The following is an 18,311-nucleotide window of genomic DNA, read 5'->3' as shown; positions in this document are numbered from 1 at the left end:
AACCGCACTAGATAGGTTTCATCACATAAAACGCCTGTTTAATAAAAAATGGAAACTTAAACATCAATTTTGCTCTTACATCAAAAAATAATTTAACCTGAAAAAACTCTCAAAGTCTGTACTGCAAAAGTTCGACATCAATTGATCACTCCTAGAGGTTAAGAACATTGGTCAGCATCTACTCTTTCAAACCATACCGTTGTAAACAAAGACAGCACGACAACCGAAGTGTGCAGTTTAGTGTATGATGTACAATATCCCACTATGAACGGCAAATCACTAATTTACCAATTGCGCATCAGCCCACAGTAACAAAATTATCGATACATCGTTATGTGTTTGCAGAATGTATCCAAAGAATGTATCGCTGTATCGACACGTACCATGATGATGCTCTATTTCAACGCATCTTATGGAGGAATGATAAAAACGAAATGACAAAGTAGAGAGAAAATTCATAATGTAATTTACTGTAAATACATATTTTACAATATCCCACTATGAACGGCATATCACTAATTTACCAATTGCGCCTCAGCCCACAGTAACAAAATTATCGCTACATCGTTACGTGTTTGCAGAATGTATTAAAAGAATGTATCGCTGTATCGACACGTACCATGATGATGCTCTATTTCAACGCATCTTACGGAGAAATAATAAAAACGAAATGACAAAGTAAAGACTAAATACATACTGTAATTTTTGGCATTAGGACTGCATCAGCAACGTATACCGCAATACGCGTGCTCCATCAACTTGCTTAGGACGAACAACATCCGTACCCATTAGCAATTTATGATATAATTTATTTATTTATTTCGCCAACGGACAAATCCTTACATGGCTACATAACATAACAACTTACAACTAATAAATAATACTAACAAAAACTTAATAAATGCCTGATTAATTTGCGTTTTAACACACCCTTATCAGAGCCCCACTCAATTCGGAGGCTAGGTGGCGAAGAATTAAAATAAGAAAGAGCCCGCTCAATCGGCTCATTAAAGAGATAATTGGCCCTATGACACTTGACCCGAAAGGGGGCAAAGGTACGAAGATCCCTTTGAGGAACATTAAAGTTAATGAGTCCCAATAAAAAAAGGCAATCAATGTTATCGACGATTAAATTATTCAAAAAAGTTAACGCAGCCAGTTTACGCCGATCCTCCAAGGTGCAAACATTCAGAAGAAGACAACGGCTCTGGTATGAAGGAACAGGATCCTGCAACTTTAGAGGCAGAAGTGCAAAGTTTAAAAATTTTTTCTGGAGTCGCTCAATTCTGTTGGAACGAATTTTGCAATCCGGATTCCAAATGATTGAGGCATATTCCAGGCTCGACCAAATAAATGCAGCATAGACGCTGAGGCTCGAGTATGGACTTTTGAACTGTTTCACGTGCCTGTTAACAAAGCCCAGCATAGCATACGCTTTAGGAAGAATATAGTCTAAGTGACCAGAAAATTTAAATTTGCTGTCGAATAAGACACCAAGGTCTAACACCTCTTCTTTAGCTGCCAAATTATAATTACTGATGGAATAACCCGTACAGATCTCAAGAGACCGCCACTGTAACGGGTAAACATACACTTAGATAAGTTTGATGGAAGAAGTGAGTAAACTCTGGATATATCCTCCTGTAACAAGTAACTGTCACTAATGAAGCTAATCGCTTTATAGATTTTAATGTAATATATATCGACACCATTCAAACTGGTCATAAAACTATTCATGGAACACATAAAATACGAAATCAACATATCGCAACTCAGAAAGCTGACATCAATTCATCCACAGATGAATTCAGCATTTCTGACCGGCACCAGTCTCAAAAAAGAAATCTTGAAACGTAAGTAGGCTAAAGGTGTCCTTGGTTTCATTAAAAGGCGGTCAAAAGAATTTTACCCCTTCATAAGACCCTTCCATTACTAAAAGCTTATTCAAATCTTTAGTCCGTTCGATACTGGAGCATGGTTCATGTATTTGGAGTCTCCAATATGGAGTACATCAGACCGTATAGAACCCGTAAAAAATAACTTTTTTTCATTTTCACTTAGAGGTCTTAACTGGGATACAAGAGTTCATCTTCCATCGTACAGAAGTATACTCCGACTAATAAACTTACCAACCTTAACTAATCTTAGGACAATGCTGGTTGTAGTTTTTATACCCTTGCATAGGGTATTATAATTTTGTCCAAAAGTGTGCAACGCAGTGAAGGAGACATCTCCGACCCTATAAAGTATATTTCCGGTATCGGCCAACTATATCCTATAGCTGCCATATAACTGATTGATCGGAAATGGTATAACTTCGGTGTTTTTAGAGATGGAGATTTTCGGATTTTACACGAGCGCTATTTTTGGCAAAATAATACGACATGCCAAAGTTCATAATGATTGGCCGACTATAACTTATAGCTGCCATATATCTGAACGATCGGAAATGGTTTTTGGAAGAAATATCAACTTTGGTATTTGAAGAAAGAAGTTTAGGACTTTTTTTAGATTTTTATTATAATACATTGGGTTATATTATCATATTCTCATAAGGATCGGCCAACTTTATCCGATTTTTGCTTATACGCCTAAATTTCCATATTCCTAATAGAAGGACTAGAAACTTTAGTCCTCTATTCCTAAGTCATTGTAGTTTGACACATGCACAACACGACCATTATAGGGTCTTATTTTCAAACTATGATGGTCGTGGTCGTAGGGTCTTATGGTCAACTCTATCATATCTCTTTCCTGTCCTTATTAAAGTATTTTAAATTTCTTTACTAACTCATCTTAGCTTAATAAATACTAATAAATCGTTCCTCGAGCGCCCCTCGGTCGTCTGGGCCTCTAAGCTTTATAATGAATACTGGAATGCTAGCTGGTGCACCAATTGATGCAAAAAATAAAAAAAAAATAGGATTTTCAGTTGGGCGATAAACAGTTTCAAGCCCTTTAAATCTCCAGGCCCAGATGGCACCTTCTCGGCCAAACTAACCAATGCCGGGTTGAATCTGTGGCTATGAATTAGGAAAACCTTCGCAGCAATTCTCGTAGATTTGGTTTACATAATTGTTGTAATAATTGTCGTGCTGTCCAAGACCATATGAGGTCGTTCATAGGACAGACTAAGAATGAATTTAAGGGGTTGATCAGAAGTTTTCGTAAAATTATTGATCAGCTCTTTGCGCGAAAATCAGTTTAGCGCCCTTCAGGTGCTAACTGAGTCACCTAAGCGTAAAAAATCAGCTGTTTGTGATTCGCCTCAGCCTACTCAGCCGACATTAATGCCAAATTAATGGCATTAATCAGGTATTGATATTTGTCGACATTCCTATGCCGACATTCGACATTCCTAAGCCGATATAAAGGTGAAACTTCCCCATAGAACCACTGATCAACCTTCTACCCCTTATTTAAAAGTATATATACTTTTGATCTTGATCAGGATCACCTCCTGAGTTCATATAAGCATGTCCGTCTGTCCGTCAGTCTTTTTCTACGCAAACTAGTCTTTCAGTTTTAAAGCTATCCCATGAAACTTTGCACACCCCTTGTTTTTCTTGATTGATCGGCTTTTGTCGACATCAAGATTGATCCATATTGGAACACGCAAGTCCCGCATATTGTAAAGTCAAAAAAGTTTTTTCCGTATATTACTTTCGGTTAGATGCGTGTTGATAGAAACATTAAATATTACTCTTGCAAAAGTCGAAATCTCTTAAAATACCCAAGTTATTGTTTGGTGGACCAGTGTCAAACGCGCGGATCAGGGTGTTCAAATTTTCAAACGCGTTTATCTCACTATTTAAATATCTATTTTTCAAATTCGTGAAAGTTCTACAGGTAGCCATCAGCACGAATTCTTCCACATATGTTCTTTAGTATGGGCATCCGTGGTACCAAAATCGTCTGAAAAATTAAAAAAAAATTTATTTAAATAAATGATAAGTAACGTAAAAATAAGGAAAAATTATATTTTTGTTAAAAGCTCATCATTTTATAATTTTTCTAAGTTTTTTGTTTTATTTTGTTAAAAAAATAGTGTAAAGGGTGTGAAAAAGTAAAGAATAAGGACATATTCGTCCGAAATAGGGATATATTCGTATTTTGCATTTCAAATTTTGATCACGTAATCTACGACTTTCACCATGATGACGAGTTGCCGCGGACATCCCGCCATTGTTGGTTATCACCCCCCTCCCCCCTTTACAAAGATCACCTCCAAAAAAAATGGTGTAACTACGACAAGCTGTACTCTACAACTGGCTTCATTCTTATACCTATCATACTTTCCAACAAAAAAAATCTTAGAAAAAAACAGCAGGTTTTAAGGCTAACAAGGTTTAAGGCCCCCCTTCACCTTGTTACTTTGGTAGCAAAAAAAAAGGATGAATAATAATTTGTGAATGGATTTCATTGAAAGCTATTTTATAAAATCTTGCCCAGAAGGATTTCGAAATTAAATACTCGCCATTTACTTGTGTTTCTAATAATAAACTTAAAAAAATGTTTTATCCAGACGCAGACAAAGCCAGAAAGCATGGAATGGAGGATTTTATAAGCGCTGATCCTTGTAAATTTGATCATGCCGCACTTTTTAAAACCTTGCAAAATCTTACACTCGAATATCGACTTAATGATCCTTATGCATCTCTGGTAAGTATATTTAGCTTATAAAATATATCGATGTTACACTTATAATTTTTATAATTAATTTTTCAACGAAATATAGTATAGTATACTATAGTATATAATTCCATATCTTACATATCTTGAAGAAACTTTTCTCTCTCAGAGGCTGTGTTCTCTGCAGGGACTCGATTGAGTCGGAACCTATTACTTAAGGCTTAAGGTTGCCGTAGAAGGCTTTGAGTCTCAATTAATCGATATGACAAGAAATATGTGAAATTTCCAATGAAGTGGGGACCCATTTAAGAATGGTTTGAGCTGTTTAGTTTTATTCCACTTAAGAGGAGTAAGAAAGATTTGAGTCGGGATTCTGTTTACCAAAATATTGTTTTGGTTTTCAATCCGAAGTGACTCTTAAAAATTGGGACTCTGAAATGAGGCGGTTTTCAACAAATTTTGAATTGTCCGTATTTGTCTGTGTCTCCCCCGCCTCGCCTCTTTCCCACTTTACAATATTCAACTGCATAGCTTGGAGCTTGTCTTTTCAAGCTACGCTTACTTAATTTGATTTGAGCCGCTGCAAATTTTAGTTTTAATTTGAACGCCTAATATTTATTAAACATTGAACTGCAACGATTTTATTCATTTGGCCGAAATCAAAAACTAATCATTGCGTAACCTTTTGGTGACCCCGACGTGAGTGCACCCCATTTTGGTTATTGATGTTAGTTTAAAAGTGCCACGGAAACTTGTTTTTTTTTTAGTCGTCATAACCTTGCACTTAAATTACATAATGGAGCTACAGCTCTGATGCTTCAGGGAGAGGGTGCTGCTGAGACAGGCAGAGGTGATCTGTCAAGAACTGGAGATCCTGCATGAGAAGGTCAAGACTGCGACACTGACCGAAGACTTAACTATTATGACCCTCGATTTGATCGAGAAGCGTCTGCGTGATTATTTCACCACACTTCAGGAGGAATTGGAGGAGCTAATTATAGCAAAATTGAAAATGGTTTAAATAGGAAATTCTCCCAGCTGGCCACGGACCTGCACATCTAGGTAGAAGTTGCCAAGCGCTCCATGAGAGTTGCTGCCCACTCTACGATTTTGGATGGTACCAGGGGTGACGGTATTTCACCCACTCCATAAAGGCCTGCTCCTTCATTGCGAGTGATCTGATTTTTGCACCCTGTTTAGGACGACGATTGATAGCCATTCTCACTTGACCTAAAAAGAAATACTCAGATAGCTCATTTCATGTCTACGGGAATAAGCCTTGGAGACTGTAAGAGAGCTGGAGATTACATATATGCAAGGGGGCTCTCTCAAGGTGCGTCGCCTTACCAGTTGAGGAACGATACGATGAAGTCCGGTGCCCAACGAAGCCCTCTGCTTCGTTTGCTTATCCTACCGCTGCCCAACATGTTATCGCCTACATCACGCCCTTTTGCATCCTTGCGAGTTACCCAGCGCTTCATCCGCCTTGGATCCTGCCTATGAGGCTCGGACCTCTTAGACTCCGCCAGCTTACGCGTTGGTGACCCAGGATCAACAACGTTCGGCCAACGTTCTCGTCCGTGGCCGCTCAGAAGCCTTTTTCCCTGCCGAGCGCTACTTGATTCCGGCTTACAAGTTTATTTCATCACATCACTGCTGGCCAGCCGCCTTAAGCTTCATTTTTGTAGCGTCTCACATCGCAGAGCGTCAACCTGGCCTGAACATATATGTCTCCAACTGAAAGGTTCCTGCCAACTGAGGTGGTTCTGGCAGATTCGAACTTCCACAAAGCGCAGCGTTTGGATTAGCTGATTGGAGCCATCCTGTTTTTTGATCTGCTCTCAATTGGGTAAATCCAACTAGTAGACGCTCTACCTCTTGACAGAAGACGCGTTTTTATTGCAGAAGCTGTGCAGGGAAACTTTGTCTTGGGATGAAAGCCTTCCCCAATCCCCTTTCTCCGAGTGGCTGCAATTCTTTTTTTGTTTTAGTCAAGCTCAGCAATGAAGTTTCCTCTATTAGTCATTCTTTTCCAAGGAAAGCTGGATGTCCACGGATTCTGTGACGGCAGCTTGCATGCGTATGAGCTTGCGTTTATGTCATTTCAGGGTCCGACAATCGACTGTTATGCTGAAAGAGTCGAGTGGCACGCATAATAACTTCGACTGTACCGAAATTGGAGCTATCTGGGGCTGAGTTACTAGCAAGGCTGAAAGCCGAAGTTGCTGAACTTGGGACCTATAACGGAGATTATTATTGATGGTGAAAGTCCTTGGTTGCACTATCCTGGATTCAAAGCGAACCTGCTCACCAAGGAAATAAAATGGGTATTCAACCCAGCCCACAGTGGTCCGGCTTGTATGAAGAGAGCGGCCAAAAATACTTCTAGTTGAGATAGGGACTGGAAACTTGGCACAAAATATTTATATTTTCATTCTAAAATAATTTGTTTAAATCAGCCAGATCCGGCAACTATATCATATAGCTGCCATATAACTGATTGATCGAAAATGCTATAACTTTGGTGTTTTTACAGTTAGAGAGTTCAGTTTTTGTACGAGTGCTATATTTGACAAAATAATACGACCTACCAAATTTCATAAGGATCGGACGACTATATCTTATAGTTGTGATATAACTGAATGATCGGAAATTGTTTTGGTAGAAATACCAACTTCGGTGTTCTTGAAGATAGAAGTTTGGGACTTTTTTTTAGATTTTGTATTGTAATAGATTGGTTATATTATGATATGTCATAAGAATCGGCGAACTATATCTGATTCTTGCGATATATATCCGGTTTTTTCAAATTGAGGTTAGGTTACCTTTTTGTATTTTGCAAGCCGCACGGCACCTTACGGCACTTGAACTAAACTTTCTTATGTTCTTAAAATGCTTAAGAATGTTATACAACAAGATATATGAATGCCAAAGAGTGCCACCACAATTAAAACTCTAACCAAACACAGAAAAGACAAACTAAGATCGTTCACAATTATGTACTAAATACAACAATGATTTACACAAAACACAACAAATACTACATATACTTTTTATTGTAAAAAGAAAATTAATACCTTTCTTTAAAATATTAATAACTTCCATGGCACAAACACTTGTTTTAAAAATGTTTAATACATTTTTTGCCAAAAGCTTCACTTGCACGTTGCTTACGCTGCAATACACAATGAATATCATGCTATCACTTTCAATGCTATTCTTGAAGCGGACAGACAGATTAAAACAAAAAGATGAATAAATTCAAATAGCTAGACCAATTATAAATAAGAATTGGTACATTTAAAGTCAAAATTTGGACTTTGGTTTTTTTATTTTTGGCCTACGGGCTGGACCACTGTGCAGCCGATCTACTGTGCAATGGTACTCTTCCTACTGAGCTAATGGGTTCCCAGCTTTGGTCCCATGGGCCTCCATTTCTTCGTGCCTTCAAGGATGATTAGCCTCTCACTATTGTGGCCGAAAAGGGAATCATTGCACTTCGCGCCAGAATCTTATTAGCTTCGGCTTATTGGCTAGTTTAAAAACTCATTTCCCGCCTTACAGAGAGTGTTCGTCTACGATTACAAATTCTGCCACCACATCCGACATGAAGGAATTTCTGTCCAGGATCTCCAGGGAGAAACTCATTTGCTGTTGCGCGTCGTCCAGCGTACTTAGCTTAAGGAAGAGATAAGCTTGTAAAAATTACGCAAATCGGTTTCACCCTCAACCCTGCTTGCCTCGGATGCTTGGTTTGCTTCGTGTTGATGGACGACTGCGGAACTCTGCGTTGGATTATGATGGACGCCATCCGATTATTGTTCCAAGAGGCCATCCCGTCACTTCGGCCATAATGACTCACTTTCATGAGAAAAAACTATACTCTGGACCTCGGGCGCTAATTGGGAAGATCCGTTCCTAATACTGGCCTATTGGGGGAAGAAAAACGGTTTCAGGGATGTCAAAAAAAGTGCGTACGCTGTTTTCGATTTTTCAGAATTTGATTTAACATATGTGGCTTGTTGCGGACCGTTTTTCTATAAGGCAGAGTCTTGGTATAAGGGCCCCATCAAATGTTACGTGAGAGTATTCATCTGCTTCAGTCCATTTGGAGCTAGTCAAGGACCTTTCCATAGCTTCGTTCCTGGGCGCGCTCAAACTGTTTATTTGTAACGACGATCGTCGATCGTCGATCCTTGATTCGTTAATTGACATAGGTATCGATTTCAGAAAATCCCGCTGACCTAGATGTGCTAACTCCGGCTCATTTCCTAAATGGTGGCCGTCTTGTGTGTGGCAGAGAGTCTTCATCTTGCAGCAAGTGTTGTGGTCGCGTTGGAAGGAGGAATAAATTACATTGTTGAAGCAGCGTTCCAAATGGCGCACCCCTGGGTTTGTAGTGTCTGTTGGTGACCAGAGAACGGCAAGGGTACACCCAAACAATAAGTGTACCCGAATCATTTGTGCGTTAACATCACTTAGAGTGTGATCGGCACTCTTAAATAAGGTTTGTTGCCTTTCACTAATATTTTCGGACATGCTCATACGCACACTCGCAAAACGACTTCGTGCTCTTTTCTGCATGTATACATGAGTTGACGCCGATCAATATGATAAAGCAAAAGGAATGGGCGAAATTGAGAGCACAAAACTTGAGACAAACAATATGTGAGAGACAAGTGTGTTGTTGTTATTCTTGCATTAGCTTCATACATGCATACATATTTGTTTTTAAGTATGCACATATATGTGAGATAAAAATAAAAGCCGTGTTTTGCTACTTCGTTGTGTAGCAATGTTTTTTATAGCAATGTTTTAAATTTTAATGTTTTTAAGAAAGTCATTACATATTTCAAATAGTTTACATAGTCTTAGTTTTGTATAATAGTTTTCCTTTTGGATTCATTTTAATCTTAGATTAGTTTGTCGTAAAAATAAAAGTATTTACCGTCTTCAGTGACTAATATAAAAATAACAAATGCGTATAACTATTACAAGTGAATGCGTCTTCAATGACTGGGTCTTACAATATGCTTAAAAATATGATAATGAAATTTTGTCTCCAATGACTAGTATTAAATAAAAAAAATGAATTAATGAAATTGACCATGTAAATTATAAAAAAAAGTAAATATAACTTATTCTGATTTGTTAATATGCTTGTAATAAGAGTGCAAAAATAATTGTAACTAACATTGTTACAATGATTGATTGGATGATTGTTCTAAGCAATTGTTTAAAAGATGACTGCTGCAGTTAAGCCTGATGTTGTTTTCTAATGCTTTTATCATGTTGCTGCCCCTAACTATTACAAATATGATCTCGTCAATGTTTTCAATATTAAATTTTGAGAAGACTTTTTTAATTTTAGTTAGAATGTTTTCTCCGCTGCTTTTCTCTGATTCCATTGACTTAAGGCCCAAAATTAAATCACAAAGAACATTGTTTTTAAGATAATAAACTGTGATGCCCAAGAAGTTTCGTTGTAGATATTGGTCAGACCACATATCAACGGTGGCAGCTAATCCTGTAGTATCTGCTGCAATTTGAATTTCCGATGATATCAACCTTTTTTTTTCTTCAGCGTCTTTGTGGACCTTTCGACTTAACGTTGATGGACTAGGCAGCAAGTCATCCACATCTATGTGATCCCCATAGGCGGCACCAATTTTTATAAAAAACTGAACCATGCTTTTATATCCGGGCCCGGCTACTGATGAAAACGGCTGACAATCTTGGACAATCCATTGACTGCATTTTTCAATAGCTTCTGCTTTGTCCGTTGCCGACACTTTCGTCAGTTCTCTTGGTTGCCTTAATGTCATACAACATTTATGCCGAGACAAATTTGATGTGTGGCCAGCCACAAATTTTAAAACTTTTCGACAGGTGCCGCAAAATAGCCACCCTTCCACGGCACTTTCGTCTTCTTTAAGAATAGAATGTAAAAGGTTCCACATAACACTTCTTCCTTTATGTTTTTGTGTTAAAGTGTACGTTCCACAATCAATTTTACTTTTTATAGAGTCCGGCGTTTCAGGCATTTTGCTTGATCCTTCTAAGACTTCAACTAACAACTGAAATCAAGCGACCAAAAAAACGAACCAGCGATCATGCATACCAGTACATACAAGTTTAAGACACTCGAAATCATAACTGTAAAACATAAGTGTTTCGCTCACAGCGCAATATTGCGCATTGCCTTTTGTGATCTACTGTTGCTTTTTGTACATTTGCTTTGAGTGCACTGTGCAGTTCACTAATCTGTGCAAAATTTTTGAGTGTCTGGTGAAATAGAATCTACGCTTACTGTTTGAGTGAGTGACGAAATGCAAAAACACGAAACACGGAAAGCGATTTGTGCGTTTGGGTGTGTTGTTCTATTCCTTTTGTTTGTGAGTGCGACAAGCACTCCAAACTTATAAGTGTGATTCGGGTGCCAAAAAGTAACACCCTTGACGTTCTCTGTTGGTGACATAGTCGTGGTAAAAGATGAAAATCAACCCCCTATGAAGTGGTCTATAGCCAAAATACTGGAGCTGATTCTTGGTCGTGACGGAGTGAGCCGTATTGCCGCTGTTGGAAAAGACAGCTGTTGGAACGACAAAGCGCGCGGTGTCAAGAAGTCTGTTGAACCGACAGACTTCCACGGGGGGAGGATGTTGGGCCAAGTAGCGAGAGACCAAGATGAATCGACTAAAAGACTAAAAGTGAAATATAACATAAATATTTAAAATGGTCTCCTTCTTTTATATTTGTGTTTAGATGGGTTTGATTTAATTAATAGAATGGGCAGCGGTGGTTATGGGCGTGGCCAGACCGAATTCAAATTTTGTCTTTAACTTTTTGGAGGTCTTATTATCAAATGTGCCAAGTTACAGGTGTGGGATAATTTTTGGATTTTATACAAAAAAAAGTTAATTCGGCTACTATGCATTGTAAAGGCACCTATAATATTGGGGGAAAAAAATCCAAAAATGTCAACATCTTCGACCCTTTTAAGAACGTATTTTCTTGATCAGGATCTCCTGCTGAGTTGGTATAAGCAGTGCACCAAATTGGTCTGATTCTTCAATACTTATAAGGACCGTTTAAATCTACCTTTGTAAAAATACACCCTCTTACAAGATAAACTTTTAACTAAAAGGCCGAAAAAAGTAGTCAAAAGTTGTTCTTTAAAAGACCAAATCGAAAAGAAAAAATTATCGATTCCTTGCTCTAAACAAAAGACTTTTAAATTAAACAGATAATAGATTCTTCCCTAGCGCCGATGGGCCGGATGCAGCTCTGGAAATTCCTCCGTTTGCTCAATGCAACTAATCGAAGTGTTCCCTGCATTTCAGCCTACACGTTTCTATGGGAATGCCTACTTGTTTTTCCTTCGGGAGGAGAGGGTTGTTAGTACCTGATATCCCTCATGGTTTCTATGTCCCGTATAAGGTGAATGTCATGCTGCCCCGCCTTTTCGTTGATCTGCATTTAGAAAAAGATCTGCGACAGTCATTCACTGTCCTAGAGTTGGATGAGAATCCGTCAAGAGCTCTGAGTGCCACTTGACTAACTGAGAAAATACAAATCGTTTCTTGAATGTCAGCAAGTGCAGGGGATCTAAGTGCTTCCATAATAGCTTTTACTGAGTCTGAAAGACTAATTTAGACAAAGACGCTCGCAGTGAAAACCGCCTCCCACCGGGCCATTCCACTTCCTGGCATTTGTGTAGCCGGAGCCATGTCTCTGGCACGATAAATGTTCTGAAAATTGCTGTGAAGATTTTCCTGGGCTGGGCGTGGTTCAAATTTCTTGGTTTGTTTAATTTCGAGGTTTTAATTTACTCTACCTTAGGTGCAGTGTTTAATGCTTGTTGTAACGCTTGAGGTCCGCTTTATAAGCCTCCCAACCTACTTCTGTATTCGCATTACTAGCGAAGTTAATGCCGCTACGAGCCTTGTACGCCGAGCACACGCTTTGAGGCCCCCTTGGGCTGCCATATATGTGTTTTTTATTTATTTTTTTTTATTCCCAATCAGTCTGTAGAAACAATAAGTAAATTGTATGATTATTATTAAATTAGCAGAAATAGCAGTTTTCCAATGAATCCAGCTATTATACATAACATATATTTAATTGGTTGTATTTACATATCTATCGGGGAGATCGAGTATTTGATATCTTTTCAGTTACCTTATTGTTAAACTATTGTCTACTAGATTAAAGGCTAAATTAATTTCGTGGTTATGGAGTCTATCGATGTATTTCATACTAATTTTATTATTTTCTTCTTTTATTGTTTGGATATTAAGATGTACACATGTACTTTGTGAAATATGATTGATATATTGATTTGATATCGATATGAATTCTTACAACTTCTTGTCTTGTGGTCTGTGAACTTTAAAGCGAAAATTAGTGGTTTAAAGTGCTTGTGATGTCGAAAGATAAATCCTATAAACAAAAAATTCACGATGCTTGGCTCCAGGACAGCGAATTTAAGCAGTGGCTGCGTAAAGATCTTACTGATTTGGCTTACTGCAGCTACTGCAAGTGCGGTGTAGCCGCAAAGTTAAGCGATTTGTGAGCACATGCTGCTACTAAAAAGCACGTTAGTTGTATGAGCGGCTTTTCACAAACTAATAAAATACAATACGTGCAATTATCTACAAAAACGTTAGAGCAAGAAGCTGCTCTTTGTCTTTTCCTGGCAAAACATACTGCCATTGCCTCGGTGGATCACCTAGGCCTAATATGCAGCACACATTTTGATTATAACAGCACAGCAACAAAAATAAAGCTGCACCCTACAAAATATATCCACATTATAAAGAATGTTTTAGCGTCCCATTCTAAGGAGGATCTTCGCAACGATATCGGTAACGCCAAATATAGTTTATTATTAGACGCATCAACTGATGTTAGTTTTACGAAACTACTCGGTAAGTAATTGGTTCTATGTTTTGTTATAGTATTTAGTGGTTTGCAGCGTCAATTTGGTTGGCAGCGTCATGGCAAGTGTTGCCACGACTATAAAATACCACAAAATGTTCAAAAGATGATCGGAACAACTAAGAATCAGAATGTTGATAAAGAGATGACTTTAAAAAATCTAGGGTTTTTTTGAATATGAAAAATATATTTTTTCATTTTTCATTTTTGAATGAAATCATTTTTTTATTCTAAATCATCTCTATTATATTTATTTAAAGTTCAGCGCGATAAAATAAAGTGCGAAAAATTAGCAACAATTGTTTATCCACCTGCGCACTTATATTAAAATATATTTGATTTTTATTTGGATGTAGAATTATAAAAAAACAAGAAAGGAAAGCTAACTTCGGGCGGAGCCGAAGTTTATATACCCTTGCAGTTAAAACCGGATATATATCGCAAACATCGGATATAGTTGGCCGATCCTTATGGTAATATGAATATATAATCCAATTTATTACAATACAAAATCTGAAAAAAGTCCCAAACTTTTATCTTCAAGCATAGCAAAGTTTGTATTTCTACCAAAAACCATTTCCGATCGTTCAGTTATATGGCAGCTATAAGATATAGTCGGCTGATCGTTATGAAATTTGGTAGGTCGGATCAACTGAAAAAAAAAAATATAATCTGTACCAAGTTCCAGCTTTCTATCTTCAAAAACACGAAAGTTGTGTCATTTCCGACAGTTCGGTTTCATGGCAGTTTTAGATATAGTCGGCCGATCCTTACGAAATTTGGCAAGTCGCATTATTTTGCCAAAAATAGCGCTCATGTAAAATTTGAACTCTTTAACTCTAAAAACACCGAAGTTATATCCTTTCCGATCAATCAGTTATATGGCAGCTTGAGATATAGTCGGCCGATTCCGGTCGTTCCGACTTATATACTGCGTGCAAAGGATCGTGCTAAAGGATCATTTCCGATCGTTCAGTTATATGGCAGCTATAAGATATAGTCGGCCGATCCTTATAAAATTTGGCATCTCGTATTATTTTGCCAAAATTAGCTCTCACTCATTCTCACTCTGAACTCTCTAACTCTAAAATTACCAAAGTTATACCATTTCCGATCAACACTTCGCGATGTGAATCTAGGCTGATGCAACATTAGAATTACTATTCTGATGAAAAACCCGCTAAGCATACCTATACTCTTACAAATACGCACCAGGTGCTTTCCAACACACACTCACCACACATAGTAGCTTAAAATGTTGATTTTTTTGGTTATTTTTTTCCTTGATTTCTCAATCCCTTGGTTCCTTAGTCTTAATCAATTCATTGGGAAGAGCACCACGCAACAGGATGTCTGCCAAGTTCAAGGAAGTTGGAACATACCACCACTATATTACATATCGTTGCGTTCTGATATTCAAGAAGATTTGTTTACCTAGTTTTTGGCCAGAGAACATTTTTTTCCAAGAACATTAGCCTAGTACAGTAATGAAAAAAGTTGCAAATCCAGTGGGCATAAAACTTCCGCATTTTAGATCCACTGACCAACCTGCATCCTCTTCTTCGTCCACTAATTAAAAAAATTGCATCCCATAATATAACCACTCACTAGCCAGTCACCGTTAGTCTAGCCGTGTGCGTTCCTATTAAGGGGAGGGTAAGGTCAAATCATGCGAAAAAAGCCATGTTTTTGTGATTTTTTTCCTGACGACACAGTTAAAATTTATTTATTCAACCAACGGTATATTAAAGTATGACATTAGAAGAATGTTTTATCAAATTTTTACAAAAAAATATTTAAAAATATGGCAATGGTAGCAATTGTCCGGACGTGTCGCCAAAAAAAGTTGAATTGCGGTGCCCCTCATAACTCGGTGCTGGATCATTTGTAATCAAAAAATGAAAATTCATTCGTTAGATAATAGTTCGGCCCAGGTAACGCTGTGAAGATTTTTTGAAAATTTCAATTTTTTAATTTTTTCAAAGACTTTGAAGTGAAAAACTCAATTTTTTGGGAAAAAATCGGATAATTTGTCATTGCAAAATCAAAATTATGAACCAAAAAAAAAAAAACTCGACAGCGTTACCTCGTAAAATATGTACAGAAATAGTGTTTAAAATTTCAAAAGGATCGGTGCAGTAGTTTTGAAGTTATGAGGGGCACCGACTTTGAAAACGTGAGTTGTGGGAAAAACGCTTTAAAGTTTTAAACACCAGTGTAATCCAGTGTAAAACGTTTATGAGCATAACTTCTAATAACTTCGTCAATTTTGCTTTAATTGACTTGAAATTTTGACACAATATTCTTCAAATATTATGCATTCAATTTAACAAATAAAAAAAAAATGAAAAAAAACAAAATTTAATACCTTACCCTCCCCTTAACCAGTGCCCCGTGATGGCCTTAACATCATCTGCATAAGAGCTAGAGAGTTCGTTAAAGCAGGGGGCAAGTCGTTAATAAAAAAAGAAAGCAGTAACGGGATGATATGTCTTCCTTGAGAGACACCAAATCTAGAACGGACCAAGGGGAATTGTACATTTTAAAATAAGACTCTTCGTGTTCCACCATGGAGCTCTATTGGAAATCGCAGAAGATTCAGTCTACTCAACAGGAGTGAGTGATTGACTGAATCGAATTAAAGTATTCGAATTAAAGTGAATTCTGTGTAAATACCATCAGTTAGCAATTCTCTCAAAAAGCCATCTATGACCATGGAAGTCAACTCCAGTAAATAAGTGGTGATGAAGCGACGCTTAATGGAAGCCTTGCTGACATGGAGAGATGATCGAAGAGCAAAGGTGTTGCAAACGAGGAGTAATTAATTTTTCAAATAACTTTGGAATTGCCGAAAATTAGAGATTCCTCTGTAGTTAGCGGCGTTTGACTTTTTCCCTTTTTTATGTAAGGGAATTAAGAGAGATTCCTTCCACTTAAGGGGAAAAATAGAGCTAAAATTCCATTTTAATAATTAAGTATATAAAAAAATATATAAAAAGTTAAAAAACACTATACCTTAAACCAATGTGCCAAAAAGGAGCCAAAGCAAGAGCTTTGGAGATAGCGAAGGAACGCTATCTAGGGTTCAAGTTAAATTAGGAGCTTTTCGAGCTGACTCGGAAGGGGGTCTCCCTGGTCCCCATGAATGCTCGTGCAGAACCTGGTCCTGGCATTCCTTTCACCCTACGCAGTTCTACTTATAAGCCTCCGAAGCTACTTCTGTGTTTGTTTTTCTGGCAAAGTTAAAGGCTTTACGGGCCTAGGTCTTGAAGGGCGCAAGTGTTTGCGACCACCATGGTGGTTTTTATACCCTTGCAGAGGGTATTATAATTTTGGTCAAAAGTGTGCAACGCAATGAAGGAGACATCTCCGACCCTATAAAGTATATATATTCTTGATCAGGATCACCTCCTGAGTTGATATGAGCATGTCCGTCTGTCCGTCTGTCCGTCTGTCTGTCCGTCTGTCTGTCCGTCTGTCTGTTTCTACGCAAACTAGTCTCTCAGTTTTAAAGCTATCGTCTTGAAATTTTGCACACACCCTTCTTTCCTTTGCACGCAGTATATAAGTCGGAACGGCTTGGATCGGCCGACTATATCTTATAGCTGCCATATAACTGATTGATCGGAAATGGTATAACTTTGGTGTTTTTAAAGTTAGAGAGTTCAAATTTTAGGTGAGAGCTATTTTTGGAAAAATAATACGTGAGAGCATGCTAAATTTCGTAAGGATCGGCCGACTATATCCTATAGCTGCCATATAACTGAACGATCGGAAATGACCCAACTTTCGTGTTTTTGAAGATAGAAAGCTGGAACTTGATACAGATTATATATTTGGTCAGTTGATCCGATCTACCAAATTTCATTAGGATCGGCCGACTATATCCTATAGCTGCCATATAACTGAACGATCGGAAATGGTATTTGGTAGAAATATCAACTTTCGTATTTTTGAAGATAGAAGTTTGGGACTTTTTTTAGATTTTGTATTGTAATAAATTGGATTATATATTCATATTCCCATAAGGATCGGCCAACTATATCCGATGTTTGCGATATATATCCGGTTTTAACTGCAAGGGTATATAAACTTCGGCTCCGCCCGAAGTTAGCTTTTTATACCCTTGCAGAGGGTATTATAATTTTGGTCAAAAGTGTGCAACGCAGTGAAGGAGACATCTCCGACCCTATAAAGTATATATATTCTTGATCAGGATCACCTCCTGAGTTGATATGAGCATGTCCGTCTGTCCGTCTGTCTGTCCGTCTGTCTGTCCGTCTGTCTGTTTCTACGCGAACTAGTTTTGAATTGCAACTGATCGATCTACTTTTCGGACAGGCCCTGACGCATGCCGCAGTTAGCATTCCCACAGTATCTTCTAGAGTGTCTAAGTAAAAAGTAATGTCCAGTACCTTCTGTTCTTAACGATGAAGGTGGATTCTGTGCCCCTGTTACCCACCAGAAGATTTCAGCGTATGATAAAATCGATAAAATCTGACGCAGCTGACGCCGCCTTACTGTGGTGGAGGTTAATCTGCAGGATTGACAGAGACACCCTTGAGATTCTCCAGAAATAATTTCGGAGCTCAGCAGAAAGTCCATCTCCATCCTGACCCCTCTAAGAGTCCTTGCCAAGTGGCTCTCCTCTGAGATGTACCCTTCCAGGATGTCCTCCTCCTCATCCGACATTCCGTGCGGGTGCCCCTCATCGGTCGGCTCCTCCAGGTCTGGCTCTT

The 18,311-nt window shown here is 38.2% G+C and overlaps 1 protein-coding gene across 9 annotated transcripts in view; it reads left to right on the top strand.

Moving 5' to 3' along the window:
- Cadps (calcium-dependent secretion activator 1) overlaps positions 1-18,311 on the top strand; it is a 404,419-nt gene that overhangs the window by 242,678 nt on the left and 143,430 nt on the right. For all 9 annotated transcript variants that reach the window (XM_070282298.1, XM_070282296.1, XM_043213400.2 and 6 more), the window contains one exon: positions 4,526-4,662. In XM_070282298.1, the coding sequence (XP_070138399.1) occupies positions 4,526-4,662 (137 nt within the window). The remainder of the gene's footprint in view (positions 1-4,525; positions 4,663-18,311) is intronic.

Source organism: Drosophila bipectinata, chromosome 4 (assembly GCF_030179905.1).
Source record: "Drosophila bipectinata strain 14024-0381.07 chromosome 4, DbipHiC1v2, whole genome shotgun sequence".
NCBI lineage: Eukaryota > Metazoa > Arthropoda > Insecta > Diptera > Drosophilidae > Drosophila > Drosophila bipectinata.
The sequence above is the reverse complement of the archived record's forward strand: the minus strand, read 5'-3'. Positions and strand labels throughout refer to the sequence as shown.